This window comes from Bombina bombina, chromosome 4 (genome assembly GCF_027579735.1).
Source record: "Bombina bombina isolate aBomBom1 chromosome 4, aBomBom1.pri, whole genome shotgun sequence".
Taxonomy (NCBI): Eukaryota; Metazoa; Chordata; class Amphibia; order Anura; family Bombinatoridae; genus Bombina; species Bombina bombina.
Genome location: NC_069502.1, coordinates 21,645,999 through 21,662,516, shown reverse-complemented (window position 1 = coordinate 21,662,516; position 16,518 = coordinate 21,645,999). Strand labels below are relative to the sequence as shown.

The window sequence follows — 16,518 nt, the reverse complement described above, 5'->3', positions numbered from 1 at the left end:
CGTTCCTTACTTTAACTGCCCCTTACACTAGATACTTTACTCTTATTGTGGAAAACGTATAAATTAAGATAGGGGTCCTATACACACCCCTATAAGAAAATGTATGAAGTTATTAAGTTATGCTACTCAATAGCTAACAAATTAAGTTTTAAAAGTTAATAACTCAATAACCGTAAACTGGAAATGACAGCGGGTTTGTTTACACCAACCAACCTGGAATCATATACCGGAAGTGACATCATAAAATCGATGTCAAAACAAACTATAAATTGGGTAATAAGCACAGATACAAACCACCCACAAGCATAACATTAAGATACTAAATGTAAAGTACATAAGAACATTTAAAACAAGAAGAAATTGCTATTGAAAGTAGCGATAAAACCGGAAGTAGAATTAGTTGAAGCTACTTACGGTCATTGAATTAGTACACCTATATAAAGATGCTTAGCTTACCAATGAACTAGTCTTGATAAAGGTCTTGTGAGGACCGAAACGCGTAGACGACCCATTGGTAAGCATCTTTCTAACAATTCTCAAATTGCAAAAATTGTGCTACGCTATGTTTATTTTTTGATTTTTAGGGATCGATGATAAATCATAGGAACGGCTGAGCCCCATAAAGGATTACTTTGGAAAACCCTTTCCAGATTATCATCACAATTCATTTTGAAAGAATTCAAACTGAACATTTTTGATTCACCACTGGATACAACGTGTTTTTTATTTTTCACTGACACACTTTGTTGCAAATTATTTTGTTATCTAAATCATCATTTTTTCCTTTAACCATCAATTTTTTCCATCACGTTTTTTCGGCTGAATAGGATTTCCTCTGGATTTTTTAGTGCCACCGTGTATATATATTTTTTCACTGACTATATATATATATATTTTTTACTGACAACTTTTCACTGACATCTTTTTCACTGATATTTTTGAACTGCATTGCTCTTTATTATCCTTTGTTGAACACCAATTTTATATATATTTTTTGGGGATATCCATCTGGATTTTTTATAAGTATTTGTTAAATTTTAAATCTATCTTTTTGTGTAACTAATGCTAGCATTGTACTAGATTTTGTGTAATCATCGCCAGCATTTTTATTGCTTATTTGAAACGCACCTATTCACGTGTTCTATTGTTTGTCACACACCCAGCAATTTCGTGTTATCACTTATAAATCACACTTAGGCATTGTTGATATTACTGTTTGATTTGCCAGAACCCGGTGCCATAGACTCTAATTCGAGTGCGGCGTATGTCAAGCACTCCTTTTTTGGGATCTATACCGTGGCAAATCCTCAGATATGGATCCATAACTGTTAACTGATCTCTACTGTGCTAAACATTCTAGCACTTTACCTTTCAGTCTTTTACAGCCGTTTTAAATAGCGCCACCAGGAACCTGCTGCCACTATTTAACGGCTTGAATAAGTAGGTGGCTTTCCACCTGCTCACTCACGTATCGGAATACTTCCTTATTCACCTGTACCCATAACCTGGGGCTGGGTTAACATTGATTAGTTGTTTTTATGCAGTGTTTTATGGTTTAATAATTTTAATATTGTTATAAGTGGGAGTAATTTAACAGTTCTCCCTATACAGCTGTTAAGCTTTTATGTTAGATTTCCTTGCTGGAAATCAGGTTTACTGTTTTTATTACTCTATTTTTAACTAGTCCAAACTGTATATAATAAATTTCATTTAGTACTCAATCCTACCTCACTGCATCTGTGTGTATACATACCCTTAGGCCTTTTGGCGCTGTGATCACTCCTATCTTCTTCAGTTTTTGCTCTTTTAGGGGATGGTTAGACCCCTTTTGTGCATCACAGCTTAGGGTGCATCTTAGCGCTGCAATACCACACATATCTCCTTTGACTTACAATGACAGCTATAGACCAGCAGTACACAGCAGTAGGTAATGACCAGCAGGTACAATGACAGCTAAAGACCAGCAGTACACAGCAGTAGGTAATGACCAGCAGGTACAATGACAGCTAAAGACCAGCAGTACACAGCAGTAGGCAATGACAAGCAGGTACAATGACAGCTATAGACCTGCTTCCTCCCATTGGTCCTATTGTGTTTCCTGCTTGCTCTCATGTGGTCCTATTGTGTTTCCTGCTTGCTCTCATTTGGTCCTATTGTGTTTCCTGCTTGCTCTCATTTGGTCCTATTGTGTTTCCTGCTTGCTCTCACTTTGTCCTATTGTGTTTCCTGCTTGCTCTCATTTGGTCCTATTGTGTTTCCTGCTTGCTTTCATTTCTTCCTATTGTGTTTCCTGCTCGCTCTCATTTGGTCCTATTGTGTTTCCTGCTTGCTCTCATTTGGTCCTATTGTGTTTCCTGCTCGCTCTCATTTGGTCCTATTGTGTTTCCTGCTTGCTCTCATTTGGTCCAATTGTGTTTCCTGCTTGCTCTCACTTTGTCCTATTGTGTTTCCTGCTTGCTCTCATTTGGTCCTATTGTGTTTCCTGCTTGCTTTCATTTCTTCCTATTGTGTTTCCTGCTCGCTCTCATTTGGTCCTATTGTGTTTCCTGCTCGCTCTCATTTGGTCCTATTGTGTTTCCTGCTCGCTCTCATTTGGTCATATTGTGTTTCCCGCTTGCTCTCACTTGGTCCTATTGTGTTTCCTGCTTGCTCTGATTTGGTCCTATTGTGTTTCCTGCTTGCTCTCATTTGATCCTATTGTGTTTCCTGCTCGCTCTCTCTTTGTCCTATTGTGTTTCCTGCTTGCTCTCATTTGGTCATATTGTGCTTCCTGCTTGCTCCCACTTGGTCCTATTGTGTTTCCTGCTTGCTCTCACTTGGTCCTATTGTGTTTCCTGCTTGCTCTCACTTTGTCCTATTGTGTTTCCTGCTTGCTCTCATTTGGTCCTATTGTGTTTCCTGCTTGCTCTCACTTTGTCCTATTGTGCTTCCTGCTTGCTCCCACTTGGTCCTATTGTGTTTCCTGCTTGCTCTCACTTTGTCCTATTGTGTTTCCTGCTTGCTCTCATTTGGTCCTATTGTGTTTCCTGCTCGCTCTCATTTGATCCTATTGTGTTTCCTGCTCGCTCTCATTTGGTCCTATTGTGTTTCCTGCTCGCTCTCATTTGATCCTATTGTGTTTCCTGCTTGCTCTCATTTGGTCCTATTGTGTTTCCTGCTTGCTCTCATTTTGTCCTATTGTGTTTCCTGCTCGCTCTCACTTGGTCCTATTGTGTTTCCTGCTTGCTCTCATTTGGTCCTATTGTGTTTCCTGCTTTCTCTCATTTGATCCTATTGTGTTTCCTGCTTGCTCTCATTTGGTCATATTGTGTTTCCTGCTTGCTCTCATTTGGTCCTATTGTGTTTCCTGCTGACTCCCACTTGGTCCTATTGTGTTTCCTGCTCGCTCTCACTTGGTCCTATTGTGTTTCCTGCTTGCTCTCATTTGGTCCTATTGTGTTTCCTGCTTGCTCTCATTTGGTCCTATTGTGTTTCCTGCTTGCTCTCATTTGATCCTATTGTGTTTCCTGCTTGCTCTCATTTGTTCCTATTGTGTTTCCTGCTTACTCTCACTTGGTCCTATTGTGTTTCCTGCTTGGTCCCACTTGTTCCTATTGTGTTTCCTGCTCGCTCTCATTTGGTCCTATTGTGTTTCCTGCTTGCTTCCACTTGGTCCTATTGTGTTTCCTGCTTGCTCTCATTTGGTCCTATTGTGTTTCCTGCTCGCTCTCATTTGGTCCTATTGTGTTTCCTGCTTGCTCTCATTTGGTCCTATTGTGTTTCCTGCTCGCTCTCATTTGGTCCTATTGTGTTTCCTGCTCGCTCTCATTTTCTCCTATTGTGTTTCCTGCTCGCTCTCATTTGGTCCTATTGTGTTTCCTGCTTGCTTCCACTTGGTCCTATTGTGTTTCCTGCTTGCTCCCACTTGGTCCTATTGTGTTTCCTGCTTGCTCTCATTTGATCCTATTGCGTTTCCTTGTTTCCTGCTTGCTCTCATTTGGTCCTATTGTGTTTCCTGCTTGCTCCCACTTGGTCCTATTGTGTTTCCCGCTAGCTCCCACTTGGTCCTATTGTGTTTCCCGCTGGCTCCCACTTGGTCCTATTGTGTTTCCTGCTTGCTCCCACTTGGTCCTATTGTGTTTCCGGCTTACTCCCAACTTGGTCCTATTGTGTTTCCCGCTGGCTCCCACTGGTCCTATTGTGTTTCCTGCTTGCTCCCATTGGTCCTATTGTGTTTCCTGCTTGCTCCTACTTGGTCCTATTGTGTTTCCTGCTTGCTCTCATTTGGTCCTATTGTGTTTCCTGCTTGCTCTGACTTGGTCCTATTGTGTTTCCTGCTTGCTCTCATTTGGTCCTATTGTGTTTCCTGCTGGCTCTGACTTGGTCCTATTGTGTTTCCTGCTTGCTCTCATTTGGTCCTATTGTGTTTCCTGCTTGCTCCCACTTGGTCCTATTGTGTTTCCTGCTTGCTCTCATTTGGTCCTATTGTGTTCCCTGCTTGCTCTCATTTGATCCTATTGTGTTTCCTGCTTGCTCTCATTTGGTCCTATTGTGTTTCCTGCTTGCTCTCATTTGGCCCCATTGTACTTCCTGCTTGCTCTCAATTGGTCCTATTGTGTTTCCTGCTTGCTCTCATTTGGTCCTATTGTGTTTCCTGCTTGCTCTCACTTGGTCCTATTGTGTTTCCTGCTTGCTCTCATTTGGTCCTATTGTGTTTCCTGCTTGCTCTCACTTGGTCCTATTGTGTTTCCTGCTCACTCTCACTTGGTCCTATTGTGTTTCCTGCTTGCTCCTACTTGGTCCTATTGTGTTTCCTGCTTGCTCTCATTTGGTCCTATTGTGTTTCCTGCTTGCTCTCACTTGGTCCTATTGTGTTTCCTGCTCGCTCTCACTTGGTCCTATTGTGTTTCCTGCTCGCTCTCACTTGGTCCTTTTTTGCTTCCTGCTCGTTCTCATTTGGTCCCATTGTGTTTCCTGCTTGCTCCTATTGTGTTTCCTGCTTGCTCTCATGTGGTCCTATTGTGTTTCCTGCTTGCTCCTATTGTGTTTCCTGCTTGCTCTCATTTGGTCCTATTATGTTTCCTGCTTGCTCTCAATTGGTCCTATTGTGTTTCCTGCTTGCTCCCACTTGGTTGTATTGTGTTTCCTGCTTGCTCTCATTTGGTCCTATTGTGTTTCCTGCTTGCTCTCACTTGGTCCTTTTGTGTTTCCTGCTTGCTCCCACTTGGTTGTATTGTGTTTCCTGCTTGCTCTCATTTGGTCCTATTGTGTTTCCTGCTTGCTCTCATTTGGTCCTATTGTGTTTCCTGCTTGCTCTCATTTGGTCCTATTGTGTTTCCTGCTTGCTCTCACTTGGTCCTATTGTGTTTCCTGCTTGCTCTCATTTGGTCCTATTGTGTTTCCTGCTTGCTCCCAATTGGTTGTATTATGTTTCCTGCTTGCTCTCATTTGGTCCTATTGTGTTTCCTGCTTGCTCTTATTTGGTCCTATTGTGTTTCCTGCTTGCTCCCAATTGGTTGTATTATGTTTCCTGCTTGCTCTCATTTGGTCCTATTGTGTTTCCTGCTTGCTCTCATTTGGTCCTATTGTGTTTCCTGCTTGCTCTCACTTGGTCCTATTGTGTTTCCTGCTCGCTCTCACTTGGTCCTATTGTGTTTCCTGCTCATTCTCATTTGGTCCTATTGTGTTTCCTGCTTGCTCCTACTTGGTCCTATTGTGTTTCCTGCTTGCTCTCATTTGGTCCTATTGTGTTTCCTGCTTGCTCTCATTCGGTCCTATTGTGTTTCCTGCTTGCTCCTACTTGGTCCTATTGTGTTTCCTGCTTGCTCTCATTTGGTCCTATTGTGTTTCCTGCTTGCTCTCACTTGGTCCTATTGTGTTTCCTGCTTGCTCCCAATTGGTTGTATTATGTTTCCTGCTTGCTCTCATTTGGTCCTATTGTGTTTCCTGTTTGCTCTTATTTGGTCCTATTGTGTTTCCTGCTTGCTCCCAATTGGTTGTATTATGTTTCCTGCTTGCTCTCATTTGGTCCTATTGTGTTTCCTGCTTGCTCTCATTTGGTCCTATTGTGTTTCCTGCTTGCTCTCACTTGGTCCTATTGTGTTTCCTGGTCGCTCTCACTTGGTCCTATTGTGTTTCCTGCTCATTCTCATTTGGTCCCATTGTGTTTCCTGCTTGCTCCTATTGTGTTTCCTGCTTGCTCCTACTTGGTCCTATTGTGCTTCCTGCTTGCTCTCATTTGGTCCTATTGTGTTTCCTGCTTGCTCCTACTTGGTCCTATTGTGCTTCCTGCTTGCTCTCATGTGGTCCTATTGTGTTTCCTGCTTGCTCCTACTTGGTCCTATTGTGTTTCCTGCTTGCTCTCATTTGGTCCTATTGTGTTTCCTGCTTGCTCTCATTTGGTCCTATTGTGTTTCCTGCTTACTCCCACTTGGTCCTATTGTGTTTCCTGCTTGCTCTCATTTGGTCCTATTGTGTTTCCTGCTTGCTCCTACTTGGTCCTATTGTGTTTCCTGCTTGCTCTCATTTGGTCCTATTGTGTTTCCTGCTTGCTCTCACTTGGTCCTATTGTGTTTCCTGCTTACTCCCACTTGGTCCTATTGTGTTTCCTGCATGCTCTCATTTGGTCCTATTGTGTTTCCTGCGTGCTCCCACTTGGTTCTATTGTGTTTCCTGCTTGCTCTCATTTGGTCCTATTGTGTTTCCTGCTTGCTCCCACTTGGTTCTATTGTGTTTCCTGCTTGCTCTCATTTGGCCTATTGTGTTTCCTGCTTGCTCCCACTTGGTCGTATTGTGTTTCCTGCTTACTCCCACTTGGTCCTATTGTGTTTCCTGCTTGCTGTCACTTGGTCCTATTGTGTTTCTTGCTTGCTCTCATTTGGTCCTATTGTGTTTCCTGCTTGCTCTCATTTGGTCCTATTGTGTTTCCTGCTTGCTCTCATTTGGTCCTATTGTGTTCCCTGCTTGCTCTCATTTGGTCCTATTGTGTTCCCTGCTTGCTCTCATTTGGTCCTATTGTGTTTCCTGCTCGCTCTCACTTGGTCCTATTGTGTTTCCTGCTCGTTCTCATTTTGTCCCATTGTGTTTCCTTCTTGCTCCTACTTGGTCCTATTGTGTTTCCTGCTTGCTCTCATTTGGTCCTATTGTGTTTCCTGCTTGCTCTCATTTGGTCCTATTGTGTTTCCTGCTTGCTCCTACTTGGTCCTATTGTGTTTCCTGCTTGCTCTCATTTGGTCCTATTGTGTTTCCTGCTTGCTCTCATTTGGTCCTATTGTGTTTCCTGCTTGCTCCCACTTGGTCGTATTGTGTTTCCTGCTTGCTCCTACTTGGTCCTATTGTGTTTCCTGCTTGCTATCATTTGGTCCTATTGTGTTTCCTGCTTGCTCTCATTTGGACCTATTGTGTTTCCTGCTTGCTCTCATTTGGACCTATTGTGTTTCCTGCCTTCTCCTATTGTGTTTCCTGCTTACTCCCACTTGGTCCTATTGTGTTTCCTGCTTACTTCCACTTGGTCCTATTGTGTTTCCTGCTTGCTCTCATTTGGTCCTATTGTGTTTCCTGCTTGTTCCCACTTGATCCTATTGTGTTTCCTGCTTGCTCTCATTTGGTCCTATTGTGTTTCCTGCTTGCTCTCATTTGGTCCTATTATGTTTCCTGCTTGCTCTCAATTGGTCCTATTGTGTTTCCTGCTTGCTCCCACTTGGTTGTATTGTGTTTCCTGCTTGCTCTCATTTGGTCCTATTGTGTTTCCTGCTTGCTCTCACTTGGTCCTTTTGTGTTTCCTGCTTGCTCCCACTTGGTTGTATTGTGTTTCCTGCTTGCTCTCATTTGGTCCTATTGTGTTCCCTGCTTGCTCTCATTTGGTCCTATTGTGTTTCCTGCTTGCTCTCATTTGGTCCTATTGTGTTTCCTGCTTGCTCTCATTTGGTCCTATTGTGTTTCCTGCTTGCTCTCATTTGGTCCTATTGTGTTTCCTGCTTGCTCCCAATTGGTTGTATTATGTTTCCTGCTTGCTCTCATTTGGTCCTATTGTGTTTCCTGTTTGCTCTTATTTGGTCCTATTGTGTTTCCTGCTTGCTCCCAATTGGTTGTATTATGTTTCCTGCTTGCTCGCATTTGGTCCTATTGTGTTTCCTGCTTGCTCTCATTTGGTCCTATTGTGTTTCCTGCTTGCTCTCACTTGGTCCTATTGTGTTTCCTGCTCGCTCTCACTTGGTCCTATTGTGTTTCCTGCTCATTCTCATTTGGTCCCATTGTGTTTCCTGCTTGCTCCTATTGTGTTTCCTGCTTGCTCCTACTTGGTCCTATTGTGCTTCCTGCTTGCTCTCATTTGGTCCTATTGTGTTTCCAGCTTGCTCCTACTTGGTCCTATTGTGCTTCCTGCTTGCTCTCATGTGGTCCTATTGTGTTTCCTGCTTGCTCTCATTTGATCCTATTGTGTTTCCTGCTTGCTCCTACTTGGTCCTATTGTGTTTCCTGCTTGCTCTCATTTGGTCCTATTGTGTTTCCTGCTTGCTCTCATTTGGTCCTATTGTGTTTCCTGCTTACTCCCACTTGGTCCTATTGTGTTTCCTGCTTGCTCTCATTTGGTCCTATTGTGTTTCCTGCTTGCTCCTACTTGGTCCTATTGTGTTTCCTGCTTGCTCTCATTTGGTCCTATTGTGTTTCCTGCTTGCTCTCACTTGGTCCTATTGTGTTTCCTGCTTACTCCCACTTGGTCCTATTGTGTTTCCTGCATGCTCTCATTTGGTCCTATTGTGTTTCCTGCGTGCTCCCACTTGGTTCTATTGTGTTTCCTGCTTGCTCTCATTTGGTCCTATTGTGTTTCCTGCTTGCTCCCACTTGGTTCTATTGTGTTTCCTGCTTGCTCTCATTTGGCCTATTGTGTTTCCTGCTTGCTCCCACTTGGTCGTATTGTGTTTCCTGCTTACTCCCACTTGGTCCTATTGTGTTTCCTGCTTGCTGTCACTTGGTCCTATTGTGTTTCTTGCTTGCTCTCATTTGGTCCTATTGTGTTTCCTGCTTGCTCTCATTTGGTCCTATTGTGTTTCCTGCTTGCTCTCATTTGGTCCTATTGTGTTCCCTGCTTGCTCTTATTTGGTCCTATTGTGTTCCCTGCTTGCTCTCATTTGGTCCTATTGTGTTCCCTGCTTGCTCTCATTTGGTCCTATTGTGTTTCCTGCTCGCTCTCACTTGGTCCTATTGTGTTTCCTGCTTGTTCTCATTTTGTCCCATTGTGTTTCCTTCTTGCTCCTACTTGGTCCTATTGTGTTTCCTGCTTGCTCTCATTTGGTCCTATTGTGTTTCCTGCTTGCTCTCATTTGGTCCTATTGTGTTTCCTGCTTGCTCCCACTTGGTCGTATTGTGTTTCCTGCTTGCTCCTACTTGTTCCTATTGTGTTTCCTGCTCGCTCTCACTTGGTCCTATTGTGTTTCCTGCTTGCTCTCATTTGGTCCTATTGTGTTTCCTGCTTGCTCCTACTTGGTCCTATTGTGTTTCCTGCTTGCTCTCATTTGGTCCTATTGTGTTTCCTGCTTGCTCTCATTTGGACCTATTGTGTTTCCTGCTTGCTCTCATTTGGACCTATTGTGTTTCCTGCTTGCTCCTATTGTGTTTCCTGCTTACTCCCACTTGGTCCTATTGTGTTTCCTGCTTACTTCCACTTGGTCCTATTGTGTTTCCTGCTTGCTCTCATTTGGTCCTATTGTGTTTCCTGCTTGTTCCCACTTGATCCTATTGTGTTTCCTGCTTGCTCTCATTTGGTCCTATTGTGTTTCCTGCTTGCTCTCATTTGGTCTTATTGTGTTTCCTGCTGGCTCTCACTTGGTCCTATTGTGTTTCCTGCTTGCTCTCATTTGATCCTATTGTGTTTCCTGCTTGCTCTCACGTGGTCCTATTGTGTTCCCTGCTTGCTCTCATTTGGTCCTATTGTGTTTCCTGCTTGCTCTCGCTTGGTCCTATTGTGTTTCCTGCTTGCTCTCACTTGGTCCTATTGTGTTTCCTGCTCGCTCTCACTTGGTCCTATTGTGTTTCCTGCTCGTTCTCATTTTGTCCCATTGTGTTTCCTGCTTGCTCTCACTTGGTCCTATTGTGTTTCCTGCTTGCTCTCACTTGGTCCTATTGTGTTTCCTGCTTGCTCTCACTTGATCCTATTGTGTTTCCTGCTTACCTATTTGCTATACACGTCTCCTCCTCAATTTCTCTTAGTCTATTCCTGCTCCACCTCCTCACCCATCTATCTTTGTCCTTTCTCCACGTCCAGGTCCTACTACTTGTTTTGTGGAGAATTGCTCAATGCAATGACTGGCTTCCTCACTTACTCTGTCCTTTATCACCATCACCAGGCTCCGGACAAGCTTCAAACACCATCTCATCTGGCTTTATCCGCAAGAAGATGTCTGGCTTCACCATTTGCAGCTCTGTATAAATAAACGACAGGAAACCATATCTGGTAAAAGATGTGCACAAACATTTATCCTCATATTTAGTGAACATTTTTCGGCACATCAACAATAGAGTCACAGTTTAGTCTATAACGGAGCACTAAGATAAGTGTCACATCATTAGCTAAAGTGGAATGCATTCTGGAATCTGATACATCACTATATGAAGTTTAGGGTATATATAGCGGAATTTTCCGTTTACACCATATTTGGTTAAAAATGTGCACAAACATTCATTCTCAAGTGTGCACAAACATCTAGGAGATATTTAGTCAACATCTTTTTGGCACATTAACAATAGAGTCACAGTTTATATAGCGGAATTCTCAGTTTACACCATATTTAGTAACACATTTGCACAAACATTCATCTTTAAGTGTGCACAAACATCTAGGAGACATTTTGTAAGCATTTTTCAACAATAGGGTCACAGTTTAATTTATAACGGAGCACTAAGATAAGTGTCACATCCTTAGTTTAAGAGGAATACATCCACGAATATAGCGGAAGTTTTAATTTACACCATATTTTTGTAATAAATGTGCACAAACATTCATCTTCGAGTGTGCACAAACATCTACGTGATATTCAGTGAATATCTTTCGGCACATTCACAATAGAGTCACAGTTTATATAAAGGATTTTTCTGCTTACACCATATTTGGTACAAAATGTGCACAAACATTCATTCTCAAGTGTGCACAAACATCTAGGAGAAAGTCAACATCTTTTTGGCACATTAACAAGAGTCACAGTTTAGTTTATAACGGAGCACTAACATAAGTGTCACATCTTTAGCCTAAGCGGAATACATCTGCAAATCTAATACATCACTAATAAACAGCGTTAAGAGTGATGAGCTAATCACTCTAATTATTATTATTATCGGTTATTTGTAGAGCGCCAACAGATTCTGCAGCGCTATTACTAATACTAATAAGGGGGCGGCACACCTCAATATAATAGAAATTAAGCTATACAGTGATAATATCGGTGTCCTATGCAGTACTATTTCACATCAAAATAAATAACAATAGATTATTAGTCAAATCCTAGCTTCACATTCACTATTGTAAATTTGTGTGACACAGTGACCATATACGTTTAAAAATATGTTGCAATAAATACTGTAAATACAAATCCCTAAAAGTCTCTCGGCTAGATTAAGAGTTTTGCGGTATGAGTGAAAAAGCAGCGTTATGGCTCTTTTTCACTACCGCTGGTATTACGAGTCTTGCAGGTATATCTGTACTGCACACTTTTTTAGCCGTAACGCAACGTAACTACTGCAGCTTTCAAAAAGTCCTTTTTCAATGGGACTTCCATAGCGCCGGTATTACGAGTTTGCCTGGGAGGCCAAAAAGTGAGCGGTCAGTAGTTATGAGTTTTGCGCTACTTCCTTTAAGTGACGTCATCCAAGATGGCGTCCCTTGAATTCCAATTGGCTGAATTCGGAATTAAAGGTGAAAACATCCTATTGGCTAATGCAATCAGACAATAGGATTGAGCTCGCATTCTATTGGCTGATTGGAACAGCCAATAGAATGCAAGCTCAATCCTATTGGCTGATTGGATCAGCCAATAGGATTGAAGCTCAATCCTATTGGCTGATTGCATCTGCCAATAGGATTTTTTACCCTTTAATTCCGATTGACTGAAGACTTTAATTCCGTCTGGATGAAGACTTCTGCCCGCTTGGATGAAGACTTCTGCGGGCTTTGCTGAGGACTTCTGCCGCTTCGTTGAGGATGGATGTCGGGTCTTCAAAAACTGTAAGTGGATCTTCGGGGGTTAGTGCTAGTTTTTTTAAGGGTTTATTGGGTGGGTTTTATTTTTAGCTTAGGGTTTGGGTTTGGGTTGAAAAAGAGCTAAATTCCCTTTTAAGGTCAATGCCCATCCAAATGCCCTTTTCAGGGCAATGGGGAACTTAGGTTTATTTAGATTTAGGTTTTTATTTGGGGGGTTTGGTTGTGTGGGTGGTGGGATTTACTGTTAAGGGGTTGTTAGTATTTTTTTCTACAGGTAAAAGAGCTGATTTATTTGGGGTAATGCCCTGCAAAAGGACCTTTTAAGGGCTATTGGTAGTTTAGTTTATGCTAGGGTTTTTTTTATTTTGGGGGGGGCTTTTTAATTTTGATACGGCTATTAAATTAGGTGTAATTAGTTTAAATATTTGACCATTTCTTTTTTTATTTTGTGTAATTTAGTGTTTTGTTTTTTTGTAATTTATTTGTAATTGTAGTGTAAGGTTAGGTGTTAGTGTAACTCAGGTTAGGTTTTATTTTACAGGTAAATTTGTATTTATTTTAGCTAGGTAGTTAGTAAATTGTTAAAAACTATTTACTAACTAGTCTACCTAGTTAAAATAAATACAAACTTAGCTGTGATATAAAAATAAAACCTAAGATAGATACAATGTAACTATTAGTTATATTGTAGCTATCTCAGGGTTTATTTTACAGGTAAGTATTTAGTTTTAAATAGGAATTATTTAGTTATTAATAGTAGGTTTTATTTAGATTTTTTTTAATTACATTAAAGGTAAGGGGTGTAAGGGTTAGACTTAGGGTTAGGAGTTAATAACTTTAGTATAGTGGCGGCGACGTTAGTGGTTAATAACTAATGTAGGTGGCGGCGATGTCGGGGGGCGGCAAATTAGGAGTTAATAAGTGTAATGTAGGTGTCAGAGATGTCGGGCGGCAGATTAGGGGTGTTTAGACTCAAGGTTTATGTTTTGTGTTAGGTCTAAACATAACTTTTTCTTTCCCCATAGGAATCAATGGGGCTGCATTATGGAGCTTTACGCTCCTTTATTGCAGGTATTAGACTTTTTTTCTGCCGGCTCTCCCCATTGATGTCTATGGGGAAATCGTGCACGAGCACGTAAAACCGGCTTACAGCAGCGCTGGTATTTGAGTGCGGTATGGAGCTCAATTTTGCACTCACTTATTGCCTGCTAACGCCGGGTTTTTGCAAACCTGTAATAGCAGCGCTATAGGGAGGTGAGCGGTGTAAATAACTTGCAAGCTAGCACCGCACCGCTCATAATGCAAAACTCGTAATCTAGCCGTCTGTGTAAAAAGTCTCGTTAAATGCTCCAATGACACAAAGGACAAGTGGCACGAAGGAAACTCTGTGGCTGCTCTCTGATAAGGCTCGTCAAAATCAGATGAATTTGTGAAGAAAGGAAAAAATACAGAGGCGCCTCTCACCAAACAAGATCCAGTCAGCAACAAAGTATATGTAAATATACTCACATTTAGCAAAGCACACTATAGTGCAACTGGAACAGACCGAGACTTCTGAGCCGCTAGTTAATATGGAGGATGTACGCTCTGATATATATGCGTTTAAAACGTGGTTCCATCAATATGATAATGTTCTTTGCATATAGTTTCAGTTTGGAATCGAATGTAATGTTAAAATATACTAAGAAATGTTGATGTCGCTAAAATATTAAGTATCTTTTTTAGTTTCTAAGTGAACACAATGTTAATTGATTTTGTCACAATATAAATGTATTGTTTTTGTATTTGCAATAGGAGAGAGGTCTAGCTATTAGGAGGCAACAGCTGAACACTATGCAACTGTGTGAAGTCACACAAGGAGGCGTGACTTTGAAAACAAGGTATCATTGATTGGCTATTATCCTTTCAAATAGACAGCGGTAGTGTGGTTATACACAGTCTGAGGAAACGGCGTTGCACGCCGAGAAACGCGTCACTGTTTTAATATGTTTTAAATTAAAGTATTTTAAACATACTACCGCTGCCTTTTTGGATGTTTTGAGGATCTATTGTTCTATGTACCTGTATCCCCACAAGTAGGAGCTTGCTGACAAGTTACCAATAGCGGCTACAACACGGAGCATTACGGGGAGAACACGGAACAGAATTCCTCTTGTGAGAGTTACCGCTGATCAGAGTCAGCCGAGAGGCTCAGAAGTCTCGGTCTGTTCCAATTGCACTATAGTGTGCTTTACTAAATGTGAGTATATTTACATATACTTTGTTGCCGACTGGATCTTGTTTGTTGATACTACACTTAGAGGCGCCTCTGTATTTTTTCCTTTCTTCACAAATTCATCTGATACATCACTACATTGGGGGATATTTATCAAAGCCTCAACTGCGTTGCATTCGCTGGCACAAATACGCTCGCCTAACATCGTGGCCACGGATCTCAATACGCTCTCCATATTTATAAAAAAAGCCGGCAAAAAGATGCGCACCAAGTACGGGGCGATGAGCATCAGACTGTTGTTAACTAGCAGTCATCGATCTTGCGTCTATTCGCCTTTTTAGCAACTTTATTTATACCGTCACTAAACGCTGCCACTATACTAAAATGTTTAACCCCTATGCCACCGCTCCCGGACCCCGCCGCAACTTAAATAAAGTTATTAACCACAATCCCGCTGCTCCCCAACACCGCCGCAACCTAAATAAAGTTATTAACCCCTATCCTGCCACTCCTGGATCCCGCCGCTTCCTAAATAAAGTTATTAACCCCTATCCCGCCGCTCACGGACCCCGCCGCCACTAAATAAACGTATTAACCCCTAAACCTCTGGCCTCCCACATCACTAATACTAACTAAACCTATTAACCCCTAAACCGTCAGCCCCCACATCGCCATAAACTAAATTAAGCTATTAACCCCTAAACCTAACAACCCGCTAACTTTAAATTAAAATTAAAAAATAAATTAAAACTTACCTGTAGAATTAAAATAAACTATTTTTAAACTATTAATTAACCTACCCTAACTATTATACTACAATTAAATTAAACTAGCAATTAAATAAACTAAATTACATATTAAAAAAAACCTAACCCTACTTAAATTATTTAAATCTACTATTAAACCTTATTACAAATTACTAAATTACCAAAAAAATAAACGCTAAATTACAAAAAATAAAAAACACTAAATTACGGAAAAAAAACCACATTATCAAAAATAAAAAAGAATTACACCTAATCTAATAGCCCTATCAAAATAAAAAGCGCACCCAAAATACCCCCCCCCAGTCTACAATAAACTACCAATGGCCCTTAAAAGGGCCTTTTGTGGGCATTGCCCCAAAGAAATAAGCTCTTTTACCTGTAAAAAAAATACAAACACCCCCCAACAGTAAAACCCACCACCCAATCAACCAACCCCCCCAAATAAAAAAACTATCTAAAATAACCTAAGCTCCCCATTGCCCTGAAAAGGGCATTTGTATGGGCATTGCACTTAAAAGGGCATTAAGCTCTTTTACCTGCCCAGACCCCAATCTAAAAATAAAACCCACCCAAAAAAAAACCTTAAATAAACCTAACACTAACCCCCGACGATCCACTTACAGTTATTGAAGTCCCGCTTGAAGGATCCATCCAGCCGGCAAGAAGTCTTCATCTTGGCGGCCTCTTCCATCTTCATGCAGCTGGCGAAGTCCTCATCCAGGCGGCTAGAAGTCTTCATCTAGACAGCATCTTCTATCTTCATCCATCCGGCGCGGAGCGGGTCTATCCTGAAGACATCCGGCGTGGAGCTCCTTTTAATAAGGGTCGCCGCCGTAAACTGGAACTTCAATGCAAGTGACGTCATCCAAGATGGCATCCCTTGCATTCCTATTGGCTAAAAGATTTCAATCAACCAATAGGATTAGAGCTGCTAAAATCCTATTGGCTGTTCCAAACAGTTTACAGCGGTGACCGTATGAAGAGTAGCTCGGTGCCGGATGTCTTCAGGATAGACTCGCTCCGCGCTGGATGGATGAAGATAGAAGATACCAGAGGCCACACAGATGAAGAATTCTTGCTGGCTGGATGGATCCTTCAAGTGGGACTTCAATAACTGAAAGTGGATCGTCGGGGGTTAGTGTTAGGTTTATTTAAGGGATTTTTGGGTGGGTTTTATTTTTAGATTAGGGTCTGGGCAGATAAAAGAGCTAAATGCCCTTTCAAGGGCAATGCCCATACAAATGCCCAGGGCAATGGGGAGATTAGGTTTTTTATTTGGGGGGGTTGGTTGGCTGGGTGGTGGGATTTACTGTTGGGGGTGTTTGTATTTTTTATTACAGGTAAAAGAGCTGATTTCTTTGGGGCAA

General features: G+C 41.7%; 1 protein-coding gene across 1 annotated transcript in view; it reads right to left on the bottom strand.

Annotated features, from left to right (window-relative positions):
- The window catches only part of LOC128656803 (uncharacterized), a 262,897-nt gene that overhangs the window by 25,994 nt on the left and 220,385 nt on the right, over positions 1 to 16,518 (bottom strand). The window contains exon 7 of the mRNA XM_053710962.1: positions 10,299 to 10,397. Within this exon, the coding sequence (XP_053566937.1) occupies positions 10,299 to 10,397 (99 nt within the window). The remainder of the gene's footprint in view (positions 1 to 10,298; positions 10,398 to 16,518) is intronic.